General features: G+C 40.0%; 5 protein-coding genes and 13 non-coding genes across 18 annotated transcripts; 11 read left to right on the top strand and 7 right to left on the bottom strand.

The window, feature by feature from the left end:
- The first annotated feature begins 2343 nt into the window (after positions 1-2343).
- LOC134870398 (aquaporin-8-like) lies at positions 2344-5083 on the top strand. The gene is made up of 5 exons (XM_063892553.1): positions 2344-2669; positions 2760-2886; positions 3659-3873; positions 4445-4579; positions 4899-5083. Exons 1-5 carry the CDS (start codon positions 2413-2415, stop codon positions 4942-4944), a joined length of 780 nt encoding a protein of 259 aa, XP_063748623.1. The 5' UTR covers positions 2344-2412; the 3' UTR covers positions 4945-5083.
- hbae5 (hemoglobin, alpha embryonic 5) lies at positions 5080-6412 on the bottom strand. The gene is made up of 3 exons (XM_063892555.1): positions 6169-6412; positions 5756-5963; positions 5080-5384 (listed from the first exon to the last, which is right to left on the bottom strand). Exons 1-3 carry the CDS (start codon positions 6261-6263, stop codon positions 5256-5258), a joined length of 432 nt encoding a protein of 143 aa, XP_063748625.1. The 5' UTR covers positions 6264-6412; the 3' UTR covers positions 5080-5255.
- A 1759-nt stretch (positions 6413-8171) lies between these two features.
- LOC134870452 (hemoglobin subunit beta-1) lies at positions 8172-9022 on the top strand. Its single transcript, XM_063892617.1, has 3 exons — positions 8172-8402; positions 8495-8717; positions 8800-9022. The coding sequence occupies exons 1-3, from the start codon at positions 8311-8313 to the stop codon at positions 8926-8928; spliced, it is 444 nt and encodes a 147-aa protein (XP_063748687.1). The 5' UTR covers positions 8172-8310; the 3' UTR covers positions 8929-9022.
- A 1412-nt stretch (positions 9023-10434) lies between these two features.
- Positions 10435-11382, top strand: LOC134870453 (hemoglobin subunit beta-1-like). The gene is made up of 3 exons (XM_063892618.1): positions 10435-10773; positions 10866-11088; positions 11171-11382. The coding sequence occupies exons 1-3, from the start codon at positions 10682-10684 to the stop codon at positions 11297-11299; spliced, it is 444 nt and encodes a 147-aa protein (XP_063748688.1). The 5' UTR covers positions 10435-10681; the 3' UTR covers positions 11300-11382.
- A 1791-nt stretch (positions 11383-13173) lies between these two features.
- hbae4 (hemoglobin alpha embryonic-4) lies at positions 13174-15822 on the bottom strand. The gene is made up of 3 exons (XM_063892619.1): positions 15452-15822; positions 14244-14448; positions 13174-13483 (listed from the first exon to the last, which is right to left on the bottom strand). Exons 1-3 carry the CDS (start codon positions 15541-15543, stop codon positions 13355-13357), a joined length of 426 nt encoding a protein of 141 aa, XP_063748689.1. The 5' UTR covers positions 15544-15822; the 3' UTR covers positions 13174-13354.
- A 2477-nt stretch (positions 15823-18299) lies between these two features.
- Positions 18300-18372, bottom strand: trnat-cgu (transfer RNA threonine (anticodon CGU)). Its single transcript has one exon. It is a non-coding gene; the product is annotated as a tRNA-Thr (tRNA).
- A 298-nt stretch (positions 18373-18670) lies between these two features.
- On the bottom strand, positions 18671-18764 carry trnai-uau (transfer RNA isoleucine (anticodon UAU)). The gene is made up of 2 exons: positions 18727-18764; positions 18671-18706 (listed from the first exon to the last, which is right to left on the bottom strand). It is a non-coding gene; the product is annotated as a tRNA-Ile (tRNA).
- A 190-nt stretch (positions 18765-18954) lies between these two features.
- Positions 18955-19048, bottom strand: trnai-uau (transfer RNA isoleucine (anticodon UAU)). The gene is made up of 2 exons: positions 19011-19048; positions 18955-18990 (listed from the first exon to the last, which is right to left on the bottom strand). It is a non-coding gene; the product is annotated as a tRNA-Ile (tRNA).
- A 1516-nt stretch (positions 19049-20564) lies between these two features.
- On the bottom strand, positions 20565-20637 carry trnat-cgu (transfer RNA threonine (anticodon CGU)). The gene has a single exon. It is a non-coding gene; the product is annotated as a tRNA-Thr (tRNA).
- A 281-nt stretch (positions 20638-20918) lies between these two features.
- trnat-ugu (transfer RNA threonine (anticodon UGU)) lies at positions 20919-20991 on the bottom strand. The gene has a single exon. It is a non-coding gene; the product is annotated as a tRNA-Thr (tRNA).
- Positions 20992-21485: 494 nt separating this feature from the next.
- trnat-ugu (transfer RNA threonine (anticodon UGU)) lies at positions 21486-21558 on the top strand. The gene has a single exon. It is a non-coding gene; the product is annotated as a tRNA-Thr (tRNA).
- A 418-nt stretch (positions 21559-21976) lies between these two features.
- Positions 21977-22049, top strand: trnat-agu (transfer RNA threonine (anticodon AGU)). The gene has a single exon. It is a non-coding gene; the product is annotated as a tRNA-Thr (tRNA).
- A 907-nt stretch (positions 22050-22956) lies between these two features.
- On the top strand, positions 22957-23029 carry trnat-agu (transfer RNA threonine (anticodon AGU)). The gene has a single exon. It is a non-coding gene; the product is annotated as a tRNA-Thr (tRNA).
- Positions 23030-23446: 417 nt separating this feature from the next.
- trnat-cgu (transfer RNA threonine (anticodon CGU)) lies at positions 23447-23518 on the top strand. Its single transcript has one exon. It is a non-coding gene; the product is annotated as a tRNA-Thr (tRNA).
- A 902-nt stretch (positions 23519-24420) lies between these two features.
- On the top strand, positions 24421-24493 carry trnat-agu (transfer RNA threonine (anticodon AGU)). Its single transcript has one exon. It is a non-coding gene; the product is annotated as a tRNA-Thr (tRNA).
- A 417-nt stretch (positions 24494-24910) lies between these two features.
- On the top strand, positions 24911-24982 carry trnat-cgu (transfer RNA threonine (anticodon CGU)). The gene has a single exon. It is a non-coding gene; the product is annotated as a tRNA-Thr (tRNA).
- A 356-nt stretch (positions 24983-25338) lies between these two features.
- trnai-uau (transfer RNA isoleucine (anticodon UAU)) lies at positions 25339-25432 on the top strand. The gene is made up of 2 exons: positions 25339-25376; positions 25397-25432. It is a non-coding gene; the product is annotated as a tRNA-Ile (tRNA).
- Positions 25433-25636: 204 nt separating this feature from the next.
- On the top strand, positions 25637-25709 carry trnat-ugu (transfer RNA threonine (anticodon UGU)). Its single transcript has one exon. It is a non-coding gene; the product is annotated as a tRNA-Thr (tRNA).
- Positions 25710-25732: the final 23 nt, after the last annotated feature.

Genomic DNA, 25732 nt, shown 5'->3' with positions numbered 1-25732 from the left:
AAATAAGTATTTGATCCCCTTGCAAAAAATGGAAGGAGGTTATCAGCCGATATTCTACAAGGCCCCCTCCTTCCTCCCCTCGATGCACTGAACCGCCCTGTCCCCTTAGCAGAGAACCCCCCCCCCCAAAACCAACATGTTTCCACCTCCATGCTTGACTCTGGGGATGGTGATCATGGGGTCATAGTCAGCGTTTCTCTTCCTCCAAACACGACATGTGGAGTTGATGCCTACGATCTTGATTTCGGTCTCATCTGAGCACATCACCTTCCCATAAGGGGATCAAATACTTATTCCCCCAATTAAATGCAAATCAATTTATATCTTTATTGTACATTTGTGGATTTTATTTTTATATTCTGTCTCTCACTGTTACAGTAAACCTACAATAAAAATGACAGACTGTTCATTTCTTTGTAAGTGGGTAAACTAACTAAATTGGCAGGGGATCAAATGCTTATTTCCTCCACTGTATGTATTGTGTAGGTGCAGGGCTGTACAAATATGAAAATCACATATATAAACTGCAAATGTTTCATTAAAATAAGCCTGAAAAAGCAATGTTGTACATAAAAAAACAACCAGTGCAATAGACACAAACATATGAGTAAAGAATAAAGATATGGACCTACTTTAAAGGACAAAGCAACATATACTAAGGTGTCATGCCACTACAGGCCTGCAGGGGGCTGTACACTCTTTTTACCAATTATTTACCCTTTTTTGGTGTAAAAGTAACACTCCAAATTGTACTCGATTGAACGAAAGAGTCATTCATTTAAAAGCCTAGAATAGTAGAACTACATAAGCTTTGACAGCAGAAATATACTTAACTATCAAAGGTACCACAGTCTTCTAAGGTGATGTCACATATACGAGCTCCAGTAGAGGGTCAACTTCTTTTATTTTCTGTTTGTGTGATTAACCACTGGTGATAGTCTAAGCCCTCTCGTCTCTTCTTCATAACTACACTTTTCGCAGCACACACACTTACAGCCAATCAGCTCTGACTTATGAGATGACGTTTTAGTGGGGCTGCCCGCGCTTTGCTCCACTTGTGATTTATTTTTTTGCCACACACTTTGAAAGAAAAACTACTCTATTGAATGCGCAGTGTAGTAAAAAGTGATTGTTTTCCATGTCGTTCGTGTGTTTTTATTATCAGAAAGTTGTTGATTTGTAAGCTCTGAATCCTCTTTTTTCCCTAAATGGCCTTTGTGCCCTAAAAGAATTTGTGACACAAAAAGCCAAATGGCTTTGCCCCGAAAATGACTAAATTCCAAGCCTGGTAACACTTCGATTCTATTGGCTGGTGCTTCAACACATTGTACGTGATAGACTAAGGAGCCACTTTATTTTGTTCTATCGCAGATAAACCAGATTTGAGGGATTCTTTGTGTGAAAAACAAACTTTCAATAGGGTTATACCATTCCCTAAGCTCTCCTGCACCAATTAAGAATACAAATGTAATATTAGCCACATTTTGTGGGTTTGGAATACAGTGACATCACTATGTAACACACGTGCTTCTATCGGCTTGCGCTCCAACACATTGTACATCACAGGCTAAGGGGCGGGACATCTCTAAGCGGTTGACCAATCACAACAGAGCCGGCCAGCTAATCAATCAGAGCAGACTGGGCTCTGGTTTCAGACGGAGGGTGAAAAGAGGAGTTGCAGCACAGGCAGTATGTGAAAAATAAAGAGGTTTTTGAACATTAAAGCATGGAGACATGTCCCAGGAGAGACACTACATACTAACATGAACCTGAAAATGAGTAACATAGTGCCCCTGATAAACAAACTACTATTACCACCGCTAAGCTAAGACTCTTGTCGGTGCGTAAACGTTTGGTTTACATCTGTAAAGTGTCTAGCTCTTTGACAAATGTAGTGGAATGAGAAATCCAAACGTTTCCCTCTGAATTGTAATGCTGTATATACAAATATGGAAGTATCTCAGATTTTTAAGGACATAACATTGATTGGTGAATGCAGGAAAGAGTGTGGAGTGCACAAAGGCACTGACCCATATTGGTTAGTGTAAAGTCTACCAGCTCTATCTTATCTATATAGGCCACTATTACTTTAGGTTTGTTCCGTATATCTTCATCCAAAATGATGATGATGAAAGATGCCACGTTTATGACCCCATTGGCTGAAGTCAACCATGAAACTGGCTGTGTCTTGTTTTGAACCTCTGGACTGGCCTGGTGTTAAAGGAGTTTTTGGGCGGGGATTGAACCAATACTGCAAATCTAAGAACATCTAACACCTTTGAAGTTTTACAGCCCCTGATGCAATGCCGTGGGTGCGAGCTGCTGATGATGCATATAAATAAGCCCAACAGCTTGACTTAGTCTGCAGGCTGGGTCAGGTGCAAGAGTCCTTTAGAAGTACAACAAGCAGCAATGGGAGAGAAAATGGAAATGGATGACACAGACTGTACTCTGATGGAGAAGGGGAAGAAGCCAACAGCGCCAAAACCTCCAAACAAATATGAGAGTCTGTTCCAGCCCTGCCTCGCCGAGATCATCGGGACCATGTTCTTTGTTTTCGTGGGCTGTGTGTCCGTCATTGAGAACGTGCCGGCGGCTGGACGCCTGCAGCCGGCCCTGGTGCACGGACTGGCTGTGGCTGTGATGGTGGCGGTCATGGATAACATCAGGTAGAGGTGCAAAGAATAGTAATAAGTCAGATGCATTTGAAAGAATCATTTTGAGGAATTAACATTGCTGTGCTGCTTTTCTCCCTCTAGTGGCTCCCATTTCAACCCTCCCTTCACCATTGCCATCTACCTGTGTGGAGGCATGAAGCTGATGATGGTGGGGCCGTACCTGATCAGCCAGCTGATCGGAGGAGTGCTGGGAGCGGGAATGGCCAAGGTCAGTTGACGGTTAATCCACTTATGAATGCAAAACACTCTAAAACAACCACGTCTCCTACAAAATGATGTTCCCATACCTCCAAAATGCTACGATTCGAGGAAAAAATGTGCTTTCTTTTATTTAAGCAAGGATTGACTTGCAGATTGAAACAAACACAACAGAAACAACTTAATAATTTCAGTTTAACCTCAAGGTTCACCTTAAAATAAGTATGTTTTATTACATAACTTAAGTAACATGTGTAAGTTAAAATATAAAATAAGTTAACCTGCTTTTTTTTTTGGACTTGAGCAGCGCTGTGTTTGTTTCCCCCCCGATTTGGAATTGGATTTTCAATGTATTTGTGATCAAACATAAACAAAGGCAACAAAACTGTATCTGTTATTGAAGAGAAAATGCTACATACGTGTCCTTTTAACATGTTTCACAGAAATATATATGACACAGTTTATGCACACAACACTTTCCCTTACTTTCTTCTACCTTTAAATCTTTCATATATTTATTGTTAATAAATGTTCTCAGATACCGGGCTCTTAAAAATGTCATGAAAGTGGACTGTGACAGAGATATGCATACAACACCTTCTTTGTTTTGCGTTGGGATTTTTCCCTCTGGGAGGCTTTAAGATAGTTCATATTAAGATGTTACTCTCGTCTGTTTTGATTACACTGCATATTTGTTTTCCCTACAAGCTTAAGGGTAGATGTAATATGGGAATGCACACTTAAAATCCAACTTAAGAAATCATGAATAATTCCTTTCCCAGATGATGACCCCTGCAGACCGCTACCTCAACGCCACAGGAGCAGCGTTCGACATCCTGAAGACGGAGAGCCAGCTGTCCGGCGCCATCTTCGGGGAGGTGGCCATGACCTGCCTGATCACCATGGTGGTGCTGCTGGTGGCGGTCAACCAGAAGACCAAAACCCCGCTGGCTCCCTTCCTGGTGGGCAGCACCGTCATCATCAACGTGCTGGCAGGGTGAGATAAGAGGGCGATGACCAATGTGTGTCCCTGTTAATTATTAATGTACGACAGTTATCTGCTCCTTCAGTTGCTACTCTCTGTATGATCCAGCTTTACAGCCTGCGGGGAGGAGCCCACTGATAATAATTGCCATTTAATTCAAACTGATAAACAGTTTCAAAACAAGAGCGTCCCACATTAATACATCAGTATTGTTTTTACAAAATTCCTTCCCGAGTTATTTCAAAATAAACAACTATTTCATTATTATGTGAAATTAATTACTAAAATCATGACCTTTCATCATCATTTAAACTCTTTAATCTACACTGGCAGTAAAGTATACGAGCCAAATGAATTAAGCTTCCACTGTGGGTATCCATTTATTATTTTACCTTTTTTATTATTTATATTTCGGACCTTTCAACCATAAAAATCTCCTTTGTTGTCACTATGAAATTCCAGCTGTGTGTTTAAAAATATGACGTATATTTATTTTAATCAACCACATCATCATGAATTAAATAATGGTTGTTAAACGTTATAATAATTAATATAATATAAATATTCTGTCCTGTGGTTGCAGGGGTGATGTTTCCGGGACGTGTCTGAACCCTGCCAGAGCTTTCGGTCCGGCTCTGATGGCCAACTACTGGGTGTACCACTGGGTTTACTGGGTGGGACCCATCGGTGGAGGTCTGGTGGCCGCTGCTTTGCTCAGGTGAGAGAGAAGCTTCATACAATAAAGCAATACAATGAATAAATAATATGTCATAATTTACTTTATTTTGTTTTAAACGTTTAATGGCTGGATGAGGAGGAGTTCTACTTCTATGTTACAGCACTGTTTGTGTAAATCTGTTTACACAACAATTTCCTTATTATAATGGTATTAATTTAATAATAATAATGACTATTATTTGATTTATTTATTCATGCATTTGTCTATTTATTCTTTTACATTATTTTTATTATTAATATTATTATAATTAATATAGTATTATTATTATAAACTTCATGGTACCTCTCTTCTCTTTCAGGCTCATTCTGGGTGACAGTAAGTTACGAGTGGTTATGAAAACATAACAGCCTCTATTGTGTGTTTATTTCCTGCAGGTGATAATAAACCTGTGAACACTGTGTCTCTTCCTTCTCTGTCAAACTGTATGAATTGAAAACCATGTGGATTTTTTTCAGTATGAAATAAAGAACAAAAACATGTCAATGCTCACTTCATTTATTCCCTTGCAAGAAATAAAGTATAGTATGAATTATAAGACACATTTCAGAAGACATGAAAGACACAAGTCAGTTTTGAGCTGCATGCAGTTTATTCTCGAATTGTTCACCATGAGTGACATGATGGCCTGCATGTGGCATTTCCCTCTGTGTGCAGTTTAGCGGTATCTCTCAGAGAGAGCCAGGGACACACCTGAGAGGAATTTATCCAGGGAGACATGGGCCTCAGGAGTGAACTCCTTTGGGAACATCATGGAGATCACCACCAGGATGCAGTGGGACAGGATCTGTGGATGGCAGAGGAAAACAATTGTAAAGCAAATATAAAAAAACATCTTAAAACCAAATTCAATTTCACAGGAGCAGAAGAGTTTGTTGTTTTCCCTTCATTTCCATGTAGCTGAACATCTCACATAATAGGGTGGTGCAAATCATGCTAAATGCAACAGCTTTGAAAACAAATATGCCTAATTTCCCCCCTCAGATTTAACAGAGATTAAGATTACGGCAGCACACGTAGGTCATTTACGTTGTTTTTTTTAACTGTGTGCGTAAAAGTGTGCACAAGTAATCCAAACCTCACAGTGATGTTGAAGAGATCACCTCAGCACTGATTGTGTATCATGATGTCATTGTTTTTATGATGTAAATGGCTCACCTTGAAGTTGGCCGGGTCCACTCTCAGTTTGTAGGCATGCTGCTCGCTGAGATCCAACAGGCCGGCTCTCAGGTCGTCGATCTTGCTCACAGCAAGAGCGATTCCACCCATCACGGTCTTGCCGTGGGCTTTAACGTGAGGAGAGCCGGGGGACAGGTCTGGCCAGTGAGCGAAGTAGGTCTTGGTTTGCGGATAGACGACAATCATCCTGTGGGAGGTGGAGAGTGAATATATATATTTTTAAACCAACTTAAAAACGTTTTAAATTTGAGATAAAACGACACATAAAAGCCTAAAAGCGAGACAATAAAGCAGATAGGCTACAGGACACAACAGATTCACACATATAATAAAACAAGTATAATAAAACATATCAAATAAAACCAACTCTGACATAAACCGGAAGCACTCACCTGCTCAGAGCATCATTTCCAATCGCATCGGAGGACTTGGAGATCTTGCTCCACAGAAGCTTGACGGCAGCCTTGTCTTTGTCGGAGAGACTCATCTTGCTTGTTTGCTTGTTGACTTCTGAGAGTTCTGAGTTCCTTTTAAATCCAATTCGAGTAGGTCACACCCACACCAATCCCACCCCGCCTGACTCATATCAGACCCTTCCTCCCGGTCTGATAGACCCGTCGGTGGCCGGATGCCAGCCTAACAGGCGGTATCAGCTGGTCAGTCTGGGCATCAGTTGGCACCAATATGTGACCAATAACGTGGGCATGAAATGGCAAAAGAGTATCATGAACAGAGTTTCTGACTGAGGGGCATCTCAGGTCACAGCAGAGGAGCAGCGATGGGGGAGTTTGCTCCCCAGTCAGAGGCTTCTCCAACTTAACACCAATGTGGCGTTTAAAGCCGAGATGCCAGATAAGTGCAAAACATTGAGTTAAAAAAAACACATCTAATTAAACAGAAATTAAGATGTTTTAGGTGTTTTTAATGCTTAATTTACGCGTAAACAAAACTGTACGTGTGCGTAAAAGGGTTAATTAATTTTCTTAGCACATATCTTTCACCATGATATCATAATGTGATATACTTCCTGAAAGACGAGAAGTTCCCATCAATAAAGTTATTATTATTATTATCATTCAAAGTTTTGAGACATTCTTGCTTTGGTCTTGAAACTAAAAATAGAATGCCCCAGAAAATGTACTTTTATTAACAATGAATTTACAGAGTTTCCCCACCTTTAAGATCCTCACACCACAAACAAAGGCTTCAACATGTGTGTATACGGTACTGAGATATAAAGCCTGTACAAGAAAGGGAATTCGGTTGAATGTCTTAGAAGTTGTTGACTCAAATGAACACGATGAAGCCATTTTGGACATGTTTATGTTATTCCTACAGTTGTTTCTGAAAACAGTTTCTATGATAATGAAGAACACCTTTCATTAAAAAATCCCAGTTTCAAGAAATCAGATAAACCAGTGCATGCATATTCTGTATTTGTCAGTCAAGTAAAACCTCAATTTCCCTCGGGATAAATAAAGCTTCTTGAATCTTGAAAAAAAGTTCTGTATATGCTATACACTGAATAATTTCCTTAAAATAAAACTTATGTATATTTATATTTAGTCATTGGTTTTGTAGTATGACGCTTTAAAATAAATGAAGTCACATGAGATATAGATTTTCGTTTGGTTTGTTTCTTCTTAATTGAACCCTTTTTGTTTTGCTCGCGCCATTTCTTTATTTCTCGGAAATGGAGCACACAGAATTTTGTCATTAACGCCCTTAAGATTTTCCTTAATCAAGACTAATATGATGTTTGGCAACCAGGTGGCAGAGGGTGGAGGGGGCGCTGCTGGAGATAACAGGCGCGTGCTTTCACAGATAAACACTCTGACGTCAAACCTTTTGGACTGCTTTGCAAATAGAAATTAAGTGTAATTAAATACGGTGATATTTATTAAGAAGATTGCGCTTCTTTTTATGTATCCAAGAAGCTGACTAATAATTTAAAAAATGCATGTTTGTGTGCGTGTGTCTGTTCGTGTGTGTGTGTGTGTCTACACAGATTGTAAAAGGTTCATACATCAGTTTACATGCATTTGTTTTCGAAACATCAACCGATTTTTAGAAACATATAGGTGCTTTAATAATCACCTATAATGACTTAATTATTATGTACCTCAATAACACTGAACATCTGTATAAGAAATATGAAATGTAAAATAACCCCAAAGCCAAGATAAGTCACTTTTGGTTTCCTTCACACACACACACACACACACACCTTTTTGCCTCTTTCTACAAATACACTTTTTGTCTTAAGTCTGACACATATTACCCATATTGGCAAGAGACGATGTCATTGTCTGGCAATACTGCCAAATCCTTATCAATTCCAAATATTCCAGAAGCTTCTACAGAGGAGACTGCGCTTTATCTTTGCCTCTCCATCTCCAGCCTATCAGAGCTGACTTCTCCTTCAGGGTGGGGACACATGCCCGGACACATTTAAATAACCGCTGATCGAGCTGAAGGAGCATTAAGAAAGCTCTTTTTTTCTTTCAAGCCTGAACTCACATTAAACAGCCACCATGGTTGAGTGGACCGATCAGGAACGCGCCACTATCTCCAGCATCTTCGGAAGCCTGGACTATGATGACATCGGACCCAAGGCTCTCAGCAGGTGAGGAAACTTCTCTATTTGTAAAATAAGAATGCTGGACGTACATACTCATACTAATACTAATACTGATCCTGTGTCCCCCTCCCCTGCAGGTGTCTGATTGTTTACCCCTGGACTCAGAGGCACTTCGGCAGCTTCGGAAACCTCTACAATGCTGAGGCCATCATCGGAAACCAGAAGGTCGCAGCGCACGGCATCAAGGTGCTGCACGGCCTGGACCGCGCTGTGAAGAACATGGACAACATCAAGGAGATTTACGCCGAGCTGAGCATCCTGCACTCCGAGAAGCTGCACGTCGACCCCGACAACTTCAAGGTGAGGTTTTTCACTCCTGACACACTCAGGGTAAAGGTATTTTAAGGGACTATCTTTAATGGTTTGTTTGATCTTTGTGTAGTTGCTGGCTGACTGCCTCACCATCGTTGTGGCCGCCAAAATGGGAAGCGGTTTCAATCCGGGGACGCAGGCCACCTTCCAGAAGTTCCTGGCAGTGGTGGTGTCCGCCCTGGGAAAGCAGTACCACTAAAACAGCAGCTTCCACTCGTGGTAACCATTAAGGAGATCTGACTTCTGTCAACATGTCTCATTAATAAAGAAACACAGTCTCACTGTAGAAACAAGTTGTTTGGTTTGCTGTCTCCATTTTTTCTTGCGTAATTACGCACAGCCATCATAGACTGAGGTTTGGTACTGAGGTGACCCTGATAAACTCCTTTTAAAATATCTCTTTATTAGAGTTACTCAATGGTTTATTCATTTGTGAAACGTGAGGTGCACTGTTTGGTTTAGAAGATGAAGATCCTTATAAAAAACAGACATGGCATGAATGAATCTAAGTAGAGCTGTGAAATCTAAAAAATATATTTGCATATCGTAAGGTGTTTAAAGTTAAAAACAAAAAAATGGATTAAATGATAAAGTGGGAAAACATAAAACCATGCCTGACTGACATGATTTCACGCCTTCATTTCTGCGGATGTTGCATAACGTCCTGTAGCTCACCATTAACAAATAATCATGTCGCTTAGAATTGATGGGGTTATTTCACACCTAAACCCAGGCTACTTAAGTTTGGAGAAGCCAGCAAAAGTAAGAATGTTTTTGGGGAAATTATGCTACTGTAGTATGTATTTTTAAACATATTTTTAAAAAAGGGATCAAAACATAACAAGAAACCAAAATTGACTCTTCTTAGTGACTCTGAGGACCTCTTAGGGGGTCTGAAAGAATACATCGTACTGTAAGCCTTTTGGTGTTGTTTGAGGTGGATTTCTGTCTTCCGTGGGACCCTTGAACTTACCAGAAGCTATGACTTTACTTGAGAGCAGATAAGAGCTTTAACCCGCCAGTGCCTCAGGATGAGCGGGAGACCTCATTTCAACCCAGAGCCACTGCCCCTACAAGCACAACAACCAGAACACACGGAGGATATTTCCTTCTGTTGTAAATGTGTCATTGATTTACCGTCCTGTTGCTGCAAGTGACCACAGATGTACCTTCCCAGTATGCAACTCACTACACAAAGTCCATTCGAAATGATTATGTTCTTTATTTTCAGACAAAAAAACCACTGTGCAGCTGTTTGTTGGATCCAGCAGGTGGCCTCATCTGTAAGTCTTTTCGGAAAGTAAAGAAGGTCTTGGGTTAATATTCAGTTCAAATAGCTACTTTAGAAATCTGCAACCACTTTTGAAACCTAAGCTGCAAAGAAACTAAGAGCTTGCAAATTTGACTCATTAGTAACCCAATTAAAGGGTCCAGAGGTGTGACATTTATGCATGAATATTCGTGAATGTTATGGCATTATGGAGGACTAGTGTGCATTTGAAAGTGTCATCATGCTATCACATGACCACAGTTGATCGTTTTGTTTTAGATTTGACCCGTTACTTCGGTTTCTTATCTTGAGTTACCATATTAATATTTGGATTATTTCTTGATAAAAGTTAACGAACACTGGCTTAAAGTTCTTAATGGAACAATATTTAAGAGAAAACATTTTTGAATAGTTTTTGTTTCGTTTATTTTAGCACTATCTGTAGTTCGAGCATATATTCTGTTTAATTCAATTTGATGCAAAACATAAATAAATAAATGATGACGATGCAAGCTTTCTCCTGATTTGGGTTGAAACAGTATGAAATTAAAGCTTCTACTGTAGCACAGCACTAAACAAGACTACTAAATACCTATCAACAGCTGACTCGCTCAGAGGAGGAGTATGAGGAGCTATAAGAAAGCTATTTTTCTTCCAAGCCTGAACATAAACATCAGCCACCATGGTTGAGTGGACCGAGCAGGAGCGTGCCATTATCACCAGCATCTACTCCAACGTGGACTATGATGACATCGGACCCAAGGCTCTCAGCAGGTACGGAAACTTGTCTAAATGTAAAGAAAAGTTGAAAAAACATCCTGGATATATACTTCTTTTTACTGATCCTGTGTCCCCCTCCCCTGCAGGTGTCTGATTGTTTACCCCTGGACTCAGAGGCACTTCGGCAGCTTCGGAAACCTCTACAATGCTGAGGCCATCATGGGAAACCCCAACGTGGCAGCGCACGGCATCAAGGTGCTGCACGGCCTGGACCGCGCTGTGAAGAACATGGACAACATCAAGGAGACTTACGCCGAGCTGAGCATCCTGCATTCCGAGAAGCTGCACGTCGACCCCGACAATTTCAGGGTGAGGTTTTTCACTCCTGACACACTCAGGGTAAACATATTTTAAGGGACTATCTTTAATGGTTTGTTTGATCTTTGTGTAGTTGCTGGCTGACTGCATCACCATCGTTGTGGCTGCCAAAATGGGAAGCGCTTTCACTCCGGAGACGCAGGCTGCCTTTCAGAAGTTCCTGGCAGTGGTGGTGTCCGCCCTGGGAAAGCAGTACCACTAAACCAGCAGCTTCCACTGGTAACCATTAAGGAGATCTGTCCACATGTCTTCTATATATAGAAATAAAGTCTCACTGAAGGAAAAGGGTAGTTGGTTTGTTATTTTTTTATTGAGGTTTGGTACTGGGGTGAACGCAAACATATTAAATATATATTATTTATGTTTTTTTTTTTTTTTTCAAGGCACTGGGTATTTTTGGGTCAATTTTTGAGCTGGATTTTAAGGGACCAGGCTGAATACCTGGAATTCAGCCCCCTTTTTCAGCTTTTTGGTGTTTTCAGAGGTGGGTTTCTGTGTTGTTTCTCCCTAGGACCCTGATCACTAGCTCTGACTTAACTTGAAAGCAGATAACAGCTCCAACCCGCCAGTGCTTCAGGATGATTAGGAGACCTCATCTCAACCCAGAGCCACTGCCCCTACAAGCACAGAAACCAGAACACATGAAATATATTTTTTACTGTGTTAAATGTTACTCATTTTATTTTCAGCAGAGTACTAAACATTCATTGAAAGTATTATCAGTTAAAATGAGCCTTAAAGGAAAAATAAACACAAGGTTATTTTGGTTTAACACTTGGACACAACGGATGTGTTGGGTAAAGTACAGTAGTCCATATTGTGATTTTGACAAAGTTCTAGCCCTTAATGTACAATAAAGTTCTGTAAATGATACTGCAAAATACTATATTTAATATTCAATCTGGAAACTCTTCAAGAACCAAATAACTATGTAGAAATATTCTTACTAGTTGTACATACCTGTCCATAGTAATGCAACTATCTAAATTAGTATGGTAAACTATGATCAGTGACTACTTTTTTTGTCTTTCTTGAAACGTGATCCATTTACATAGCATCGATGTTTCCACACTGCTTAGGCCTAAGGTCCCACATTTCTAGGTGTATTCAAACAATAGAATGTAGATATAATACCAAGAGTTTAAATTGGACAAATGCTAACTTAGCTAATGGTACACGACCTTAAAAGTAAAAAGCACTCACCGTCGAGCAGAGCCCATCTTCGGTCAGGTGAAGACGGGCAGTGAAGCCCACCTGGTTCCGGGTGAAGTTGGTGAACATCCGAAGAGGAAGCACACGGTCTTTCGGTAAAGAAATGCATCTTTATTGAGCTTTAACAACCCGGTAAAGTACGTACATGTCATCATATAACCATGTTATATAAACGATAAAAAAAAACATAGTTATGCTAATTAGCTAACATGGCTACATTTTTAAAAAAGCGACCGTTGATGCCACTTAAGAGTTGTAAATGTTCACCTAAACACGAAAACAACGATGTTTTAGACTCATTAAAACAGCTTTAATAATAATTTCCACTTGTATGTGTTAAATGTCAATACAAGTACGTGAAAAATGCACTTTTGTACCATGTTTTGAATGCTTTAACTCAGTTTTTTAACTTCGTTTGGCTTTTTCTTCGTTGTAGTTACTATCGGTGCTAGCAAGACTAACCAACGCGTTACCGCCACCCACTGGACTGGAGTAGAAATAGACTTCAAATCAGTCGTTTTAATATTTGTTGTATTCATTGGAATTGTGTATCTTCTAGCTGGGTCTACCTTTAGTACGGTACTGTCTTGTAGACCAGCTAGACTGTGGTATAACTTCTATGCTTTAAGTTTAAGTATTTCACAGTTTACTAAATAATCTAGTAAGTGCATGAATTCATTTTGTTTCAGTTCTCCATTGGCTTCCACTCAAGCTAGTATAGTATGAAGAAGTGCAACAGTTATTTAAATGTGTTTTCTGTTGGATTGCACGTTGCATTGCAGTCTTATAATCACGTATAATATATATATGGTGCGTTTTGAAAATGGTCAACAGTACAAAATACGTAAGAAATAACTCAAAACAAAACTTTTGGTGCTTGAACTTTATGTCGTCATACAACAGAACAGGGACCATTTTAATTGCACATTTGTATTGTTATAAAATATTGCATTGGAACAGCTACACATATATAAATATTTCACATCATACGACATCATGAATGTTTTGTATATACTTCCTACAAACACACGACTGGGCCTGGGTCTCATCTGTATTTCTCGGCGAGCACGGCTGCAAAGGCTGACAGGTACTTGTCCATTGCTGCGTGTACAACCGCTGTGAAGTCGTCGCCCATGTGACAGGACAGCGCGACGAGCATACAGTGTGACAAGAGCTGCAGAGGAGGGCAAGGGTTGTGAGTCACAAAAGGTTCTAGTTGGGCCTCATTTAAACAAGAAACAATCAAGGCATCATGTTTAGATATCAATAAAAGATAGGTGCGTTCACAGAAAAGTCCTAAAAGGGATTTTGTCTATCAGAAGATAGTAGTGAGAATGGGTGATCCATTTATTCTCTACAATCAGTACCATCTGTAAAATGCAGGAGCATACTAAAATAATCAAAATAAACAAGATTGAAAATACTTAACCACTTCCCATTTTCTAACCCAGGAGTAACAAGACACATCATTTTAGTTTGAAATGTACAAAAAATGTCTTAGTTTGGACTTTCTGTTGTTGTTACTTTGGGCTCTGGTCTAGTTCTGTCAACATTTATTAGTTATTTAATGGAGAATCTAATCAGCAAATCATTCTCTAAATGAAAAGCACTCATTAGCTGCAGTCCTGTGTACAATATTTAAAGAACAATAGCTCAACTTCCACGAACAAAAAAAGCTAAATCCTGCTTTTACATTATTGCATGACTACAAATATTCAAAGGATATAACATGTAAACGTTATCGTTCATAGGGGCCGCTACTTTCAACACTTCAAGTATATTTTCTTGATGGTTCTTAAGTAATCCATTGAAAAGGACTATTTTCTAGGAGTGGTATCAGTACTAAATGACCTTATAAGGCTCTCAATACTTCCTACATACATTTTTTAAGCCACTATAACTTATTAATGACAGTGATTCTCCTGTACAGGTACCTTGAAGTTGGTGGGGTCTATCCGGAGCTGGTAGGCATGCATAGTCTGCAGAGGAGCGAGGGTGACGGTCAGCTGACTGATGTCTTTGGCTCCCTCTGCGATGGCCAGAATGATCTTCTTCCCATGAGATCGCAGGTGAGGGGAGCCACGGCTGATGTCCAGGTGTGAGAAGTAGGTCTTGGTTCCCGGGAAACAGGCAAACATCCTGTGGAGGGATTATGTTAGTGTGCAATAATTCACATTGTAGGGACATTTTCCCTTTAGGGGTCTCTAGTTTGGACGGATTTTGGTGGCCTCCATTGACGTCATTACAGTAAGCATCTCCTTATTAGGAATACTTCAGTGTTCAATTATTCGTGAAGCCTCCTCCTCTCAAATCAAATGGACACAGTGATTACAGGTCACAGGATACAACAGAAGGTTAAATATAAGCAAGGTTGATAGCAGTGTCTTGTTAAAGTATATTACTCAAAACTGGAAAAAAGTAAATGAATGTCTGACAGACAATAACCTGACCATAGCTCAAAGGAGATATGACGCCATTTTACCTGACCAAATGGAACGTACCATTAGCTTGATTTAAAGGACTACAGGTGTCTGCTAGGTTTCAAAGAATGGAAAACCTTTGGTATGAAGTAAGAACTCATCTCAACAAAAAATACAACACATGTCTAGTCTTTTTCTGACATGTTCATGTGGACATGTCAACATATTACACAAGATCTTTTAGGCAAAAACAAATATATATATATTCATCTCACGTTTTACACCAAGTACATTAAATCACTGAATACGGCTCTGGGATTATTTCTTGCCAGCTTTTAAAACCCAACTGTTTATATGAGGGAACAGCAGATATACTAATTCATGTCGTAGTTAACCTTATTAGTTAATATGATACTTTATACTGTTAGGAAGCATTATGCACTTTTATCAATAGCTGCTTTTAACTATAATCATGCAGTGCTTTGCAGACTATAACACAGTGTATGTTTATAATGTGTTGTATGTATGATACTGTTATGTTTTACAAAATGGAGAACATTTTTTGGGAAGCCTTTACATTCAATAACACACACCATACCTGTATGTGGAGGAGGGGTCCAGTTTTCCACATTAACTCATCATTTATTTACTTTTTAGTTGATAACATTGCATTTATTTCCTTGTATTTAACGCACAGATTATATTCTGGTTAGTAAACCTACCTAAGAAGCGCATCTGCTCCGATATCCTCTGCCACAGGAGTCAGACTTTCCCATATTTTTGCGATGAGCTTTTTCTCTTTCTTTGAGAGCATTGCAGCTTATTGCATTCAAGTTTAACGAATGTTCTCTGTAACTTAAAGTATAACAACTTTGCAGCGGAGCACGTCGGACTCACAACAAGGGTGTGCGTAATAGGCGTTAATCAACCATTGTATCGCCAATTTAACGCCGTTACGGTAAAAACGCAGAACTGGATGCAGAGTAGAAGTAAGAAATCCTTCTGTGGTTGAAGCTGAGGAGGGATGGTGAAAGTTTGTGTCGGTCTTTAGCTCCGTGTTATCGGGCTGCTAACAGGCAGGGTGGGGACTCCTCTGCGCTATCAGCTGCTCCACATGCGTCACTCTGGGGGTTTTCTACCATAACATTAGTGTGGCTGCTGCGGGAGGCATGCACTATTTACCTTTGTTTAAGGGGATTAAAGCAGGTGTTGTATCTGTTGTAGGGTTGCTTCTTCTAAATGGATGAATGAAACTGAATAAGTAGTACCATTTTTTTGTCTACGTAAAGCGAATTGCCGACTAACTCCAACATAACACTGTCTTTCTTAAAGGGATACACTACAGGTGCATAGGGGGAAAAAAGTCAGAAAAATAAATATCAACATAGAACTATCCCTGCTGATTGTTTGCATTAGGACAGTTATCTTTTTGTACTATGACACATTTAAATATGCAAATGAGGCATTATCTCATTTTTACCTTTGGTTCTTTCAAGATAAATCTACGTATGCAAATAGAATTAAAAAAAACACCTAAATGTGTATTTTATGTTTTCCTTCCACTAGTCTGATATAAGACATGTTATGAAAGCAAAACAGACCAATTTTCCACATTTACCAGTTCATGAAAACAGTTTTGTGTGTTTTCTGTAGTGTCAAGCCTTAAAACAGTCCTATTCCTCTAAATGACAAAACAGAAAAATAATACATGTGAGTCAGCAGATGCTTAGCTGCTATCTGCGTCTCCCAAAGCTGCTGGTCAAGGGGCAGTGGGCGTGAGATACCACCATGAAGCTGTACTGCCCAGTGGACTTTATATCTACTATAGCACAGCATTCGTTTGTTTTATTTGAACCAACACCCTCATGCAGAAGAGCCGTGAAGCAGGCAGGGTCAATGTGTTTGTGGCAGTTTTCATCCGTTTTTAAATATCAATAAACCTGCGAAATATTTCCCAATTCGGTTCAAATTTAATCCTATTATTGATGCCTTGGTTGTACCAAACAGCCGTCAAAAAGTGTCAAATAAAATAAAATAAATGTGTCACTTGGATTATTCAAAAAGTAAATATAATAACTTAAAACGCAATGTATGTCTGGCTTATTTTGATATGTAAAAACTGTTCTAGAATTGTAATTTCAAAAGACCGCTTTGATTTTGCACAAAGAAAGGTATATGATGCTCTACTCTATCAACTGAATTGATACATGTGTGCATCTTGCCCTCCTTAAATCAGCTCTGGTTGTGAAAATATATATATTTTTGGGGGCGATAGTTGTATTGCCTTAATTGTTTTTGACTCAAGCAGCTGCAGAAACCGCAAATGGTGTTTTTCTCGAGCATAAAGTCATCTGAGGTCGCCTGGGCAATAAGACGTGTGTGTGTGTGTGTGGGAGAGAGGGTAGTCAGTGCCACATCACTTCTACAGCGCTCAACAGTTAATATGGTGACCTTACTTGACCCCCCCCCCCTGCACACTGACATGCAGCAGTTTTGCTTTAAAGCTCATACGAGGTGTTATATCTGTAAAGGTGCTTATACAGTTTGGGTTAGATTACTTTGGGGCACAGGTGAACATATTTTCCAACGTTTACAATGATTGATAGTGATAAAAACAGATGTAAATGCAAGATTTTATGAGTAATGAACACTTAGAAGACTATTTAAATGCACAAAACATCTAGTTCTCCTCCCCAACGAATGCAGTGTTTTATTCTTAAAATATATGTATTTTATTGTTTAAGCATTGTCAGACTTCGGGTGTCAGCTGTTACCTGATGAGGGCTGACTCAGCATAATAAGGGTGCCTCATTGCCTCTTGTTGTTCAGTTTAACAAAACTGCAAAGTCATGCTTTCTTTTTCAATGTGGTAGGTGGGTACAGCAAGAGCAATTTATTGATAAGCAGTAGCCATGCTGCATAAACAGATTATATTGTGAGTTCGAGCCGCACCTAGATCATATTTAACTTGCTACTGAAAATGTACTTTGCACTCTTTTTTGAACTAAAGAACTACTTGCACTACCGTCAAACTGTGTTGATTGTGTCGAACATATGTATTTATTACTTAGTTTTTTCTTTCTTCCGTATACCCCTTTTTAACCCCCCCCCCTTTTTTTCCTACGCTCTTATCTTTTTATGTTTATGTTCTTGTTTATATTTGCACGGTGGGACCGCCAGAAACGGTATTTCAATTTTCTGTATGTATAACACACGTGGAAATTTTGACAATTAAGTGGACTTTGACTTTGACTTTGAGCAAAGCTATTCTCCAAAAGAAAATCCTGGAAATCAAAACACATCTTTGAGTGACCTGTGACCCCCTATAAGAGTCTTCTTCGATTGAAGAAAAAATGAGCATGTCATCAGCAGAGCAGTGATCAATTCATCCTTAGATAGATGGGCAGTAACTTGGGAAAATGAATGGTAGATGAATACATTTCATCACATGAATGAGCCCTGTTGTATGACTAGACTACTTTTAAAAACTCCTGTTACACCAAATGTCAACTTGAAATCATAACATAAGTGGTTTCGCTCCAAACTCAAGAGAGTTTTGTTGTAACAAAGAGGCACTGCTGGGATTTGGACCCAGGATCTCCTGTTTACGAGACAGGCGCTTTGACCACTAAGCTACAGCGCCACTTCTTCCTTATTCTTCTCACATCATTGTCTTTTATTTATTGTTTAATTAAGCCTCTTTTTCTTGCTCATCTCTCCCTTCACACATACAGTATGTTCTATAGGCTGTAAAAATGTAATTTTAAAAGTCTCATGTTTTGTAATAGAGATGCTAACATTTGGATGGATAACACCTATTCAGAGTTCACACACCAATACCCATTTCAACTGTCTGATATTTATTTTATACATATCTGCAGCCCAACATATTTATCTGATGTGACCCTGTGAGGTTATTTGTACTGCAGGTAAAACTTCTCTGCTCCAGGTGAGGCTCGAACTCACAACCTCGGCATCACTCTGCAGGTTACTGTCTTATAAGTACCGCGCGCTGACCGATTGCGCCACTGGAGCACAGAAAGTACCTTACATAAAAAACAATACCTAATAAAATTGTATATTGTAGAGAGGTACATGTGAAAACCAAAACACCTGCAAATGTAAGTTAACATACATACAGCAGGTACATTTTAACCATTCCAACACACTTACAGATTTCTCAGGTTGTGTGTGATGTCAGTTCACCACAGAGTTAAAACCTCTCTGCTCCAGGTGAGGCTCGAACTCACAACCTCGGCATCACTCTGCAGGTCACTGTCTTATAAGTACCGCGCGCTGACCGATTGCGCCACAGGAGCACAAATGCTGTCATAAAACACATCATTCTGTGAGTTTATAAATGTTAAATATCACAATACATGGGAACATACAAACTACTTTCCGAAACCATAACTGTGCGTTTTACACTTTATATCAAGAGGAAATGACAGCTGTTGCTCTGTCTGTGACTAAGCAGGTGTTTTTGTTGTGATAATAGCAGGAGGTATCATCTCTTCCTCACCAGTAAAGGTCGCTGTTTTCTTAGAGAACTTGCTGCTGATGAGATTAGAGTCTCTCTGCAGACCGGAGAAATCACTGTGGAGAGAAACTCACCATATGTGGTCAGACGGGTCCACTGGAATGTGGTTCGCCTGCTGTATCTGTTCTTTGGTGTCCTACTAATTCTTTATGCCCAACTCCTTATTGAAAATAGTGATTATGTTTTTGACAAACAACCGTTGACCCTAGAACTGATATTAACAAATGATATTGTCATATTTTATGATGATGTGGTCTTTAATTGGAGATCTAAAAACAACATGTTCCTTATAAATAAAACCCAATCAACTTTCATCCTTAAGTTTACCTCCATATCAGTGAAGAAGGGCTCCAGTGGCCCATCAGTCAGCTTGCTGGTACTTGTAGTACAGTAACCTGCAGAGTGATGCAGAGGTTGTGAGTTCAAGCCTCACCTGGAGCAAAGTTAACATGGACAATGAAAAAAAATGTCTTTAAAAGAAAATCAAAACACTGTTTGAAAAACCACTCTTACCAAAATAACTGCGGTGCCCTTCAAGTAATGTCTTCATTGATTAAAGACAGTGATTATCTGGTCATCAACAGAGCAGTGATCAACAGATCATTCCTAATCATTAGTGCTGAACTCATACACTTTCATCACAGTAATGGACCCACAAAGACCACCTTTAAAAACAACTGTTACACTGGAACTAAACCAAACCCTAAATAAGAGCTAAATAATGTGAGAGATATTTTTGCTTGGGTGTTTAACCTTTGACCTAGTTCATCATTTTCTCCTTCCTCTGTCTCTAGTCCCATGGCACAGTCTTTCAGCCTTGGAGGTGCTGTTATGTTCATTAAGGAGGGGCAGCCTGGGCTTCCTGAACCTTGTTGTTCCCATACTGTACAAGCTCATGCTGACCTAAGATAGGTTTTATTGTTTTGGGACAGCTGGGCGTCAGTTTATCTGGGTCCAGCTGCTCTCATAAGCATATTCTATTGACCTAGATGACAGTTTTAGTTAGACGTAGGATCCATATTTGTTTAGTCTGGCGACTGAAGAATGTTGATTGTCCAGTCCGAACTGGTTAATTCCTCGTATTGTCGTAGAGATCTTCAGAATTGGTCGGGCAACCGCTCTGTCAACTCGTGGCTGCAGCAAATGTCTTGTCAATTCTCCGGCCGTTAACTTCAGAATAAACCCTCAGTGTTTGCCATCAAAGTTCCAGCTCTCCCCGTGTCTCTTCTCCATGACTTCAGAAGTTACCCTCACAGATAACACACTGAATTCAAGAGATATGTTCTGTACCAAAGAGGCACTGCTGGGATTTGGACCCAGGATCTCCTGTTTACGAGACAGGCGCTTTGACCTCTAAGCTACAGCGCCACATATTCCTGAGTTTCCTCACATCATTGTCTTTGCTTTATTGTTTAACTCGCCTCTATTTCTTGCTCATCTCCCTCTTCACACATATGTTTTATAGGCTGAAAAATGTGATTTTAAAGGTCACATGTTGCTGTCCTCAAGGTAAGGGTTGGTTAGTTTTAGGCGATGTCAGATTTGTGAGGGTATGAGGCTAAGGGTAGAGATTTACACCCAAACTAAACCAACCCTTAACAAGGAGGGAGATAACACACTGAATTCAAAAGATATGTTCTGTATCAAAGAGGCACTGCTGGGATTTGGACCCAGGATCTCCTGTTTACAAGACAGGCGCTTTGACCGCTAAGCTACAGCGCCTCTGTCTTGTCATTTTCTTCTTCTTCTCTTAAATTCAATGTGCGTTCATATCTACTGTGTTAACAGGAGCTGTCTGCTTCTTGATTCCAACAGTCAACCTATAACCATGAAGTTTCTCCTGAAATAACTCAGTAGCTTTCATGTTTAAACCAAACCGAAGTGTGTGTGATTGAAAGAGGTAAAGAGGACAGACTTAAAGTAAGAGATACTGATAGTTACAGAGAGGCACTGCTGGGATTTGATAATATTGATATTTGGTGCTCCAGTGGCGCAATCGGTCAGCGCGCGGTACTTATAAGACAGTAACCTGCAGAGAAATGCCGAGTGAGTTACACTACTTAGAGTAAAGAAGACAGAAGATGCTGTCTGTGGTGCTCATTCATTCATAATGTGACAGAAGCCATATGCATTGGACACACGGTACATATGGCTTTGGTTTACTTTGGTCATAGTAAATAAATTCAGGATAAAGAATGAAGATAAGTCTACAGAAAGGCGCTGTAGCTTAGCGGTCAAAGCGCCTGTCTTGTAAACAGGAGATCCTGGGTCCAAATCCCAGCAGTGCCTCTTTGATACAGAACATATCTCTTGAGTTAGATGTGTTATCCACCTCTGAAATAAGGCTTTGATTTAGTTTAGTTTGGGTGTAACAACTATCGAAAGGCCATTCACAATCTAATCCCTAATACCTGACTGTGCCAGGATGCAAGATAACAGCTAAACATGTTGTTGATTTGGGACCTTTCAAATGAAAGGAAACAATGGAGTTAAAAAGAAGATGGGTAGCAGCTGGAGAAAAAGGTGCTGTAGCTTAGATGGTCATATTTCATATCTCCATATTTGTGGTTTTGGATTGTCATCAGCCAGGAGTTTCTGGGTATGGTGGATATGAATTCCTACTTTTGGTATGGTGATTAAAACCTGAATAAAGTATGTCTTTACAGCTTCTGATGATTGATATATGCAACGGCTCTCTGAAGAACAAGGTGCTGTGGCTTAGTTGGTAAAGCGCCTGTCTAGTAAACAGGAGATCCTGGGTTCAAATCCCAGCAGTGCCTCTTTGTTACAGAGAGTATCTCCATCTTTGGACTCAATGCAATTTACAAAACTACCCTAAAAGTGTGTTTCATATCTCACCACCGTTAGTTACATCCAACATTGATCAGGTAAAGAAGCCCGCTGTATTTCTCTTCTTTTAATCAAATATCTCATCGTGGTTTTGCTAAAGAAGTCTTGTTGTAACAGGCGCTGTGGCTTAGCAGTCAAAGTGCTGTCGTGTAAACAGGAGATCCTGGGTCCAGATCCCAGCAGCACCTCTTTTTTACAAGATATATCTGGAATTAAATGTGTTATCCACCTCCAAAGTAAGGGTTTAGTTTTTTGGGTTGTAAAACTGATCAAACAAGCTCCAACTAATGTACTAATGCACATTCCCAATCCAGTATGGATTACAGTATGTAAAGCGCCTGTCTAGTAAACAGGAGATCCTGGGTTCTAATCCCAGCAGTGACTCTCTGTTACAGAGAGCATCTCTACCAGGTTCAGTTATATTCTATCGTAAATGTTTGGTATAGTTTCTACTTGAAAACTACTTAGGTTATGGCTTAGAGAAAGCAAAAACCCATAGAATTCAAACCTCTGATCACAAGTACATGCTCCTCAACCCTCTGTATTGGTAGTAGAGTCACTTTGTCCATTTGAAAGTGCTGCACATGACTTTATTCTGGATGAAACGGTTTCCCCTGCAGGGTCGGTGTCACATTCCTTCAAAACCCTGGATCTTCTTACCCCATAATACAAAATGCTACCTCCACTCACCACAACGCTCAGTCAATGCAACAATGTGGTTGTCAGATGTGAGCAGAAGCAGCACACAGGATACAGCTCAGCTCAAAGGGTCATATTAGTGGTTTTAGATTGTCAGCAGCCAGGTGGTCTGGGTGTGGTGGATATTAAATAACACAAGGTGCTGTGGCTTAGTTGGTAAAGCGCCTGTCTAGTAAACAGGAGATCCTGGGTTCAAATCCCAGCAGTGCCTCTTTGTTACAGAGAGTATCTCCATCTTTGGACTCAATGCAATTTCAAAACTACCCTAAAAGTGTGTTTCATATCTCACCACCGTTAGTTACATCCAACATTGATCAGGTAAAGAAGCCCGCTGTATTTCTCTTCTTTTAATCAAATATCTCGTCGTGGTTTTGCTAAAGAAGTCTTGTTGTAACAGGCGCTGTGGCTTAGCAGTCAAAGTGCTGTCGTGTAAACAGGAGATCCTGGGTCCAGATCCCAGCAGCACCTCTTTTTTACAAGATATATCTGGAATTAAATGTGTTATCCACCTCCAAAGTAAGGGTTTTGTTTTTTGGGGTGTAAAAATGATCAAACAAGCTCCAACTAATGTACTAATGCACATTCCCAATCCAGTATCGATTATTTAGATTTAGATGTCAAAAAAACAGGCGCTGTGGCTTAGTGGTAAAGCGCCTGTCTCGTAAACAGGAGATCCTGGGTTCAAATCCCAGCAGTGCCTCTTTGTTACAGAGAGTATCTCCATCTTTGGACTCAATGCAATTTACAAAACTACCCTAAAAGTGTGTTTCATATCTCGTTTGTTACATCCAACATTGATCAGGTAAAGAAGCCCGCTGGATTTCTCTTCTTTTAATCAAATATCTCATCGTGGTTTTGCTAAAGAAGTCTTGTTGTAACAGGCGCTGTGGCTTAGCAGTCAAAGTGCTGTCGTGTAAACAGGAGATCCTGGGTCCAGATCCCAGCAGCACCTCTTTTTTACAAGATATATCTGGAATTAAATGTGTTATCCACCTCCAAAGTAAGGGTTTAGTTTTTTGGGTTGTAAAACTGATCAAACAAGCTCCAACTAATATACTAATGCACATTCCCAATCCAGTATGGATTACAGTATGTAAAGTGCCTGGCTAGTAAACAGGAGATCCTGGGTTCTAATCCCAGCAGTGACTCTCTGTTACAGAGAGCATCTCTACCAGGTTCAGTTATATTCTATCGTAAATGTTTGGTATAGTTTCTACTTGAAAACTACTTAGGTTATGGCTTAGAGAAAGCAAAAACCCATAGAATTCAAACCTCTGATCACAAGTACATGCTCCTCAACCCTCTGTATTGGTAGTAGAGTCACTTTGTCCATTTGAAAGTGCTGCACATGACTTTATTCTGGATGAAACGGTTTCCCCTGCAGGGTCGGTGTCACATTCCTTCAAAACCCTGGATCTTCTTACCCCATAATACAAAATGCTACCTCCACTCACCACAACGCTCAGTCAATGCAACAATGTGGTTGTCAGATGTGAGCAGAAGCAGCACACAGGATACAGCTCAGCTCAAAGGGTCATATTAGTGGTTTTAGATTGTCAGCAGCCAGGTGAGTTTAGGTGTGGTGGATATTAACTAACACAAGGTGCTGTGGCTTAGTTGGTAAAGCGCCTGTCTAGTAAACAGGAGATCCTGGGTTCAAATCCCAGCAGTGCCTCTTTGTTACAGAGAGTATCTCCATCTTTGGACTCAATGCAATTTCAAAACTACCCTAAAAGTGTGTTTCATATCTCACCACCGTTAGTTACATCCAACATTGATCAGGTAAAGAAGCCCGCTGTATTTCTCTTCTTTTAATCAAATATCTCATCGTGGTTTTGCTAAAGAAGTCTTGTTGTAACAGGCGCTGTGGCTTAGCAGTCAAAGTGCTGTCGTGTAAACAGGAGATCCTGGGTCCAGATCCCAGCAGCACCTCTTTTTTACAAGATATATCTGGAATTAAATGTGTTATCCACCTCCAAAGTAAGGGTTTTGTTTTTTGGGGTGTAAAAATGATCAAACAAGCTCCAACTAATGTACTAATGCACATTCCCAATCCAGTATCGATTATTTAGATTTAGATGTCAAAAAAACAGGCGCTGTGGCTTAGTGGTAAAGCGCCTGTCTCGTAAACAGGAGATCCTGGGTTCAAATCCCAGCAGTGCCTCTTTGTTACAGAGAGCATCTCTGAAGATAAACCTCTCATCTCTACCATGTTCAATAGTAAATGCGTATGCATGGCATATTATAAACCACTCAGGTTATGGTTTATAGCTGACTGTTACAATAAATCAATCCCCTGACCCTCTGATTGGTAAACACTGCAGTCACATGCTCCTCAACATTGTGCATTGATAGTAGAGTCACTTTGTCCCTTTGAAAGTGCTGCACATGACTTCATTTTAGCTGAAACTGTTTCCTCTGCAGATCAGCAGAAAGACTGTAGAGCATAGGTTATAATAACAGAAACACTTTAGAAATTAAAGAGTAATGGCTGTTGTTTTTATAATATTGATATTTTGAGCTCCAGTGGCGCAATCGGTCAGCGCGCGGTACTTATAAGACAGTAACCTGCAGAGCGATGCCGAGGTTGTGAGTTCGAGCCTCACCTGGAGCAGAGAAGTTTTAACCTGCAGTTCAGAGGATATTATCTGAGTTACACTACTTAGAGTAAAGAAGACAGAAACTGCTGTCTGTGGTGCTCATTCATTCATAATGTGACAGAAGCCATATGCATTGGACACACGGTACATATGGCTTTGGTTTACTTTGGTCATAGTAAATAAATTCAGGATAAAGAATGAAAATAAGTCTACAGAAAGGCGCTGTAGCTTAGCGGTCAAAGCGCCTGTCTTGTAAACAGGAGATCCTGGGTCCAAATCCCAGCAGTGCCTCTTTGATACGGAAAAATTTTTTT

The sequence above is a fragment of the Eleginops maclovinus genome, chromosome 10, assembly GCF_036324505.1.
Source record: "Eleginops maclovinus isolate JMC-PN-2008 ecotype Puerto Natales chromosome 10, JC_Emac_rtc_rv5, whole genome shotgun sequence".
In the NCBI taxonomy this organism is placed as follows: Eukaryota; Metazoa; Chordata; class Actinopteri; order Perciformes; family Eleginopidae; genus Eleginops; species Eleginops maclovinus.
This window is presented reverse-complemented; position numbering and strand designations above follow the sequence as displayed.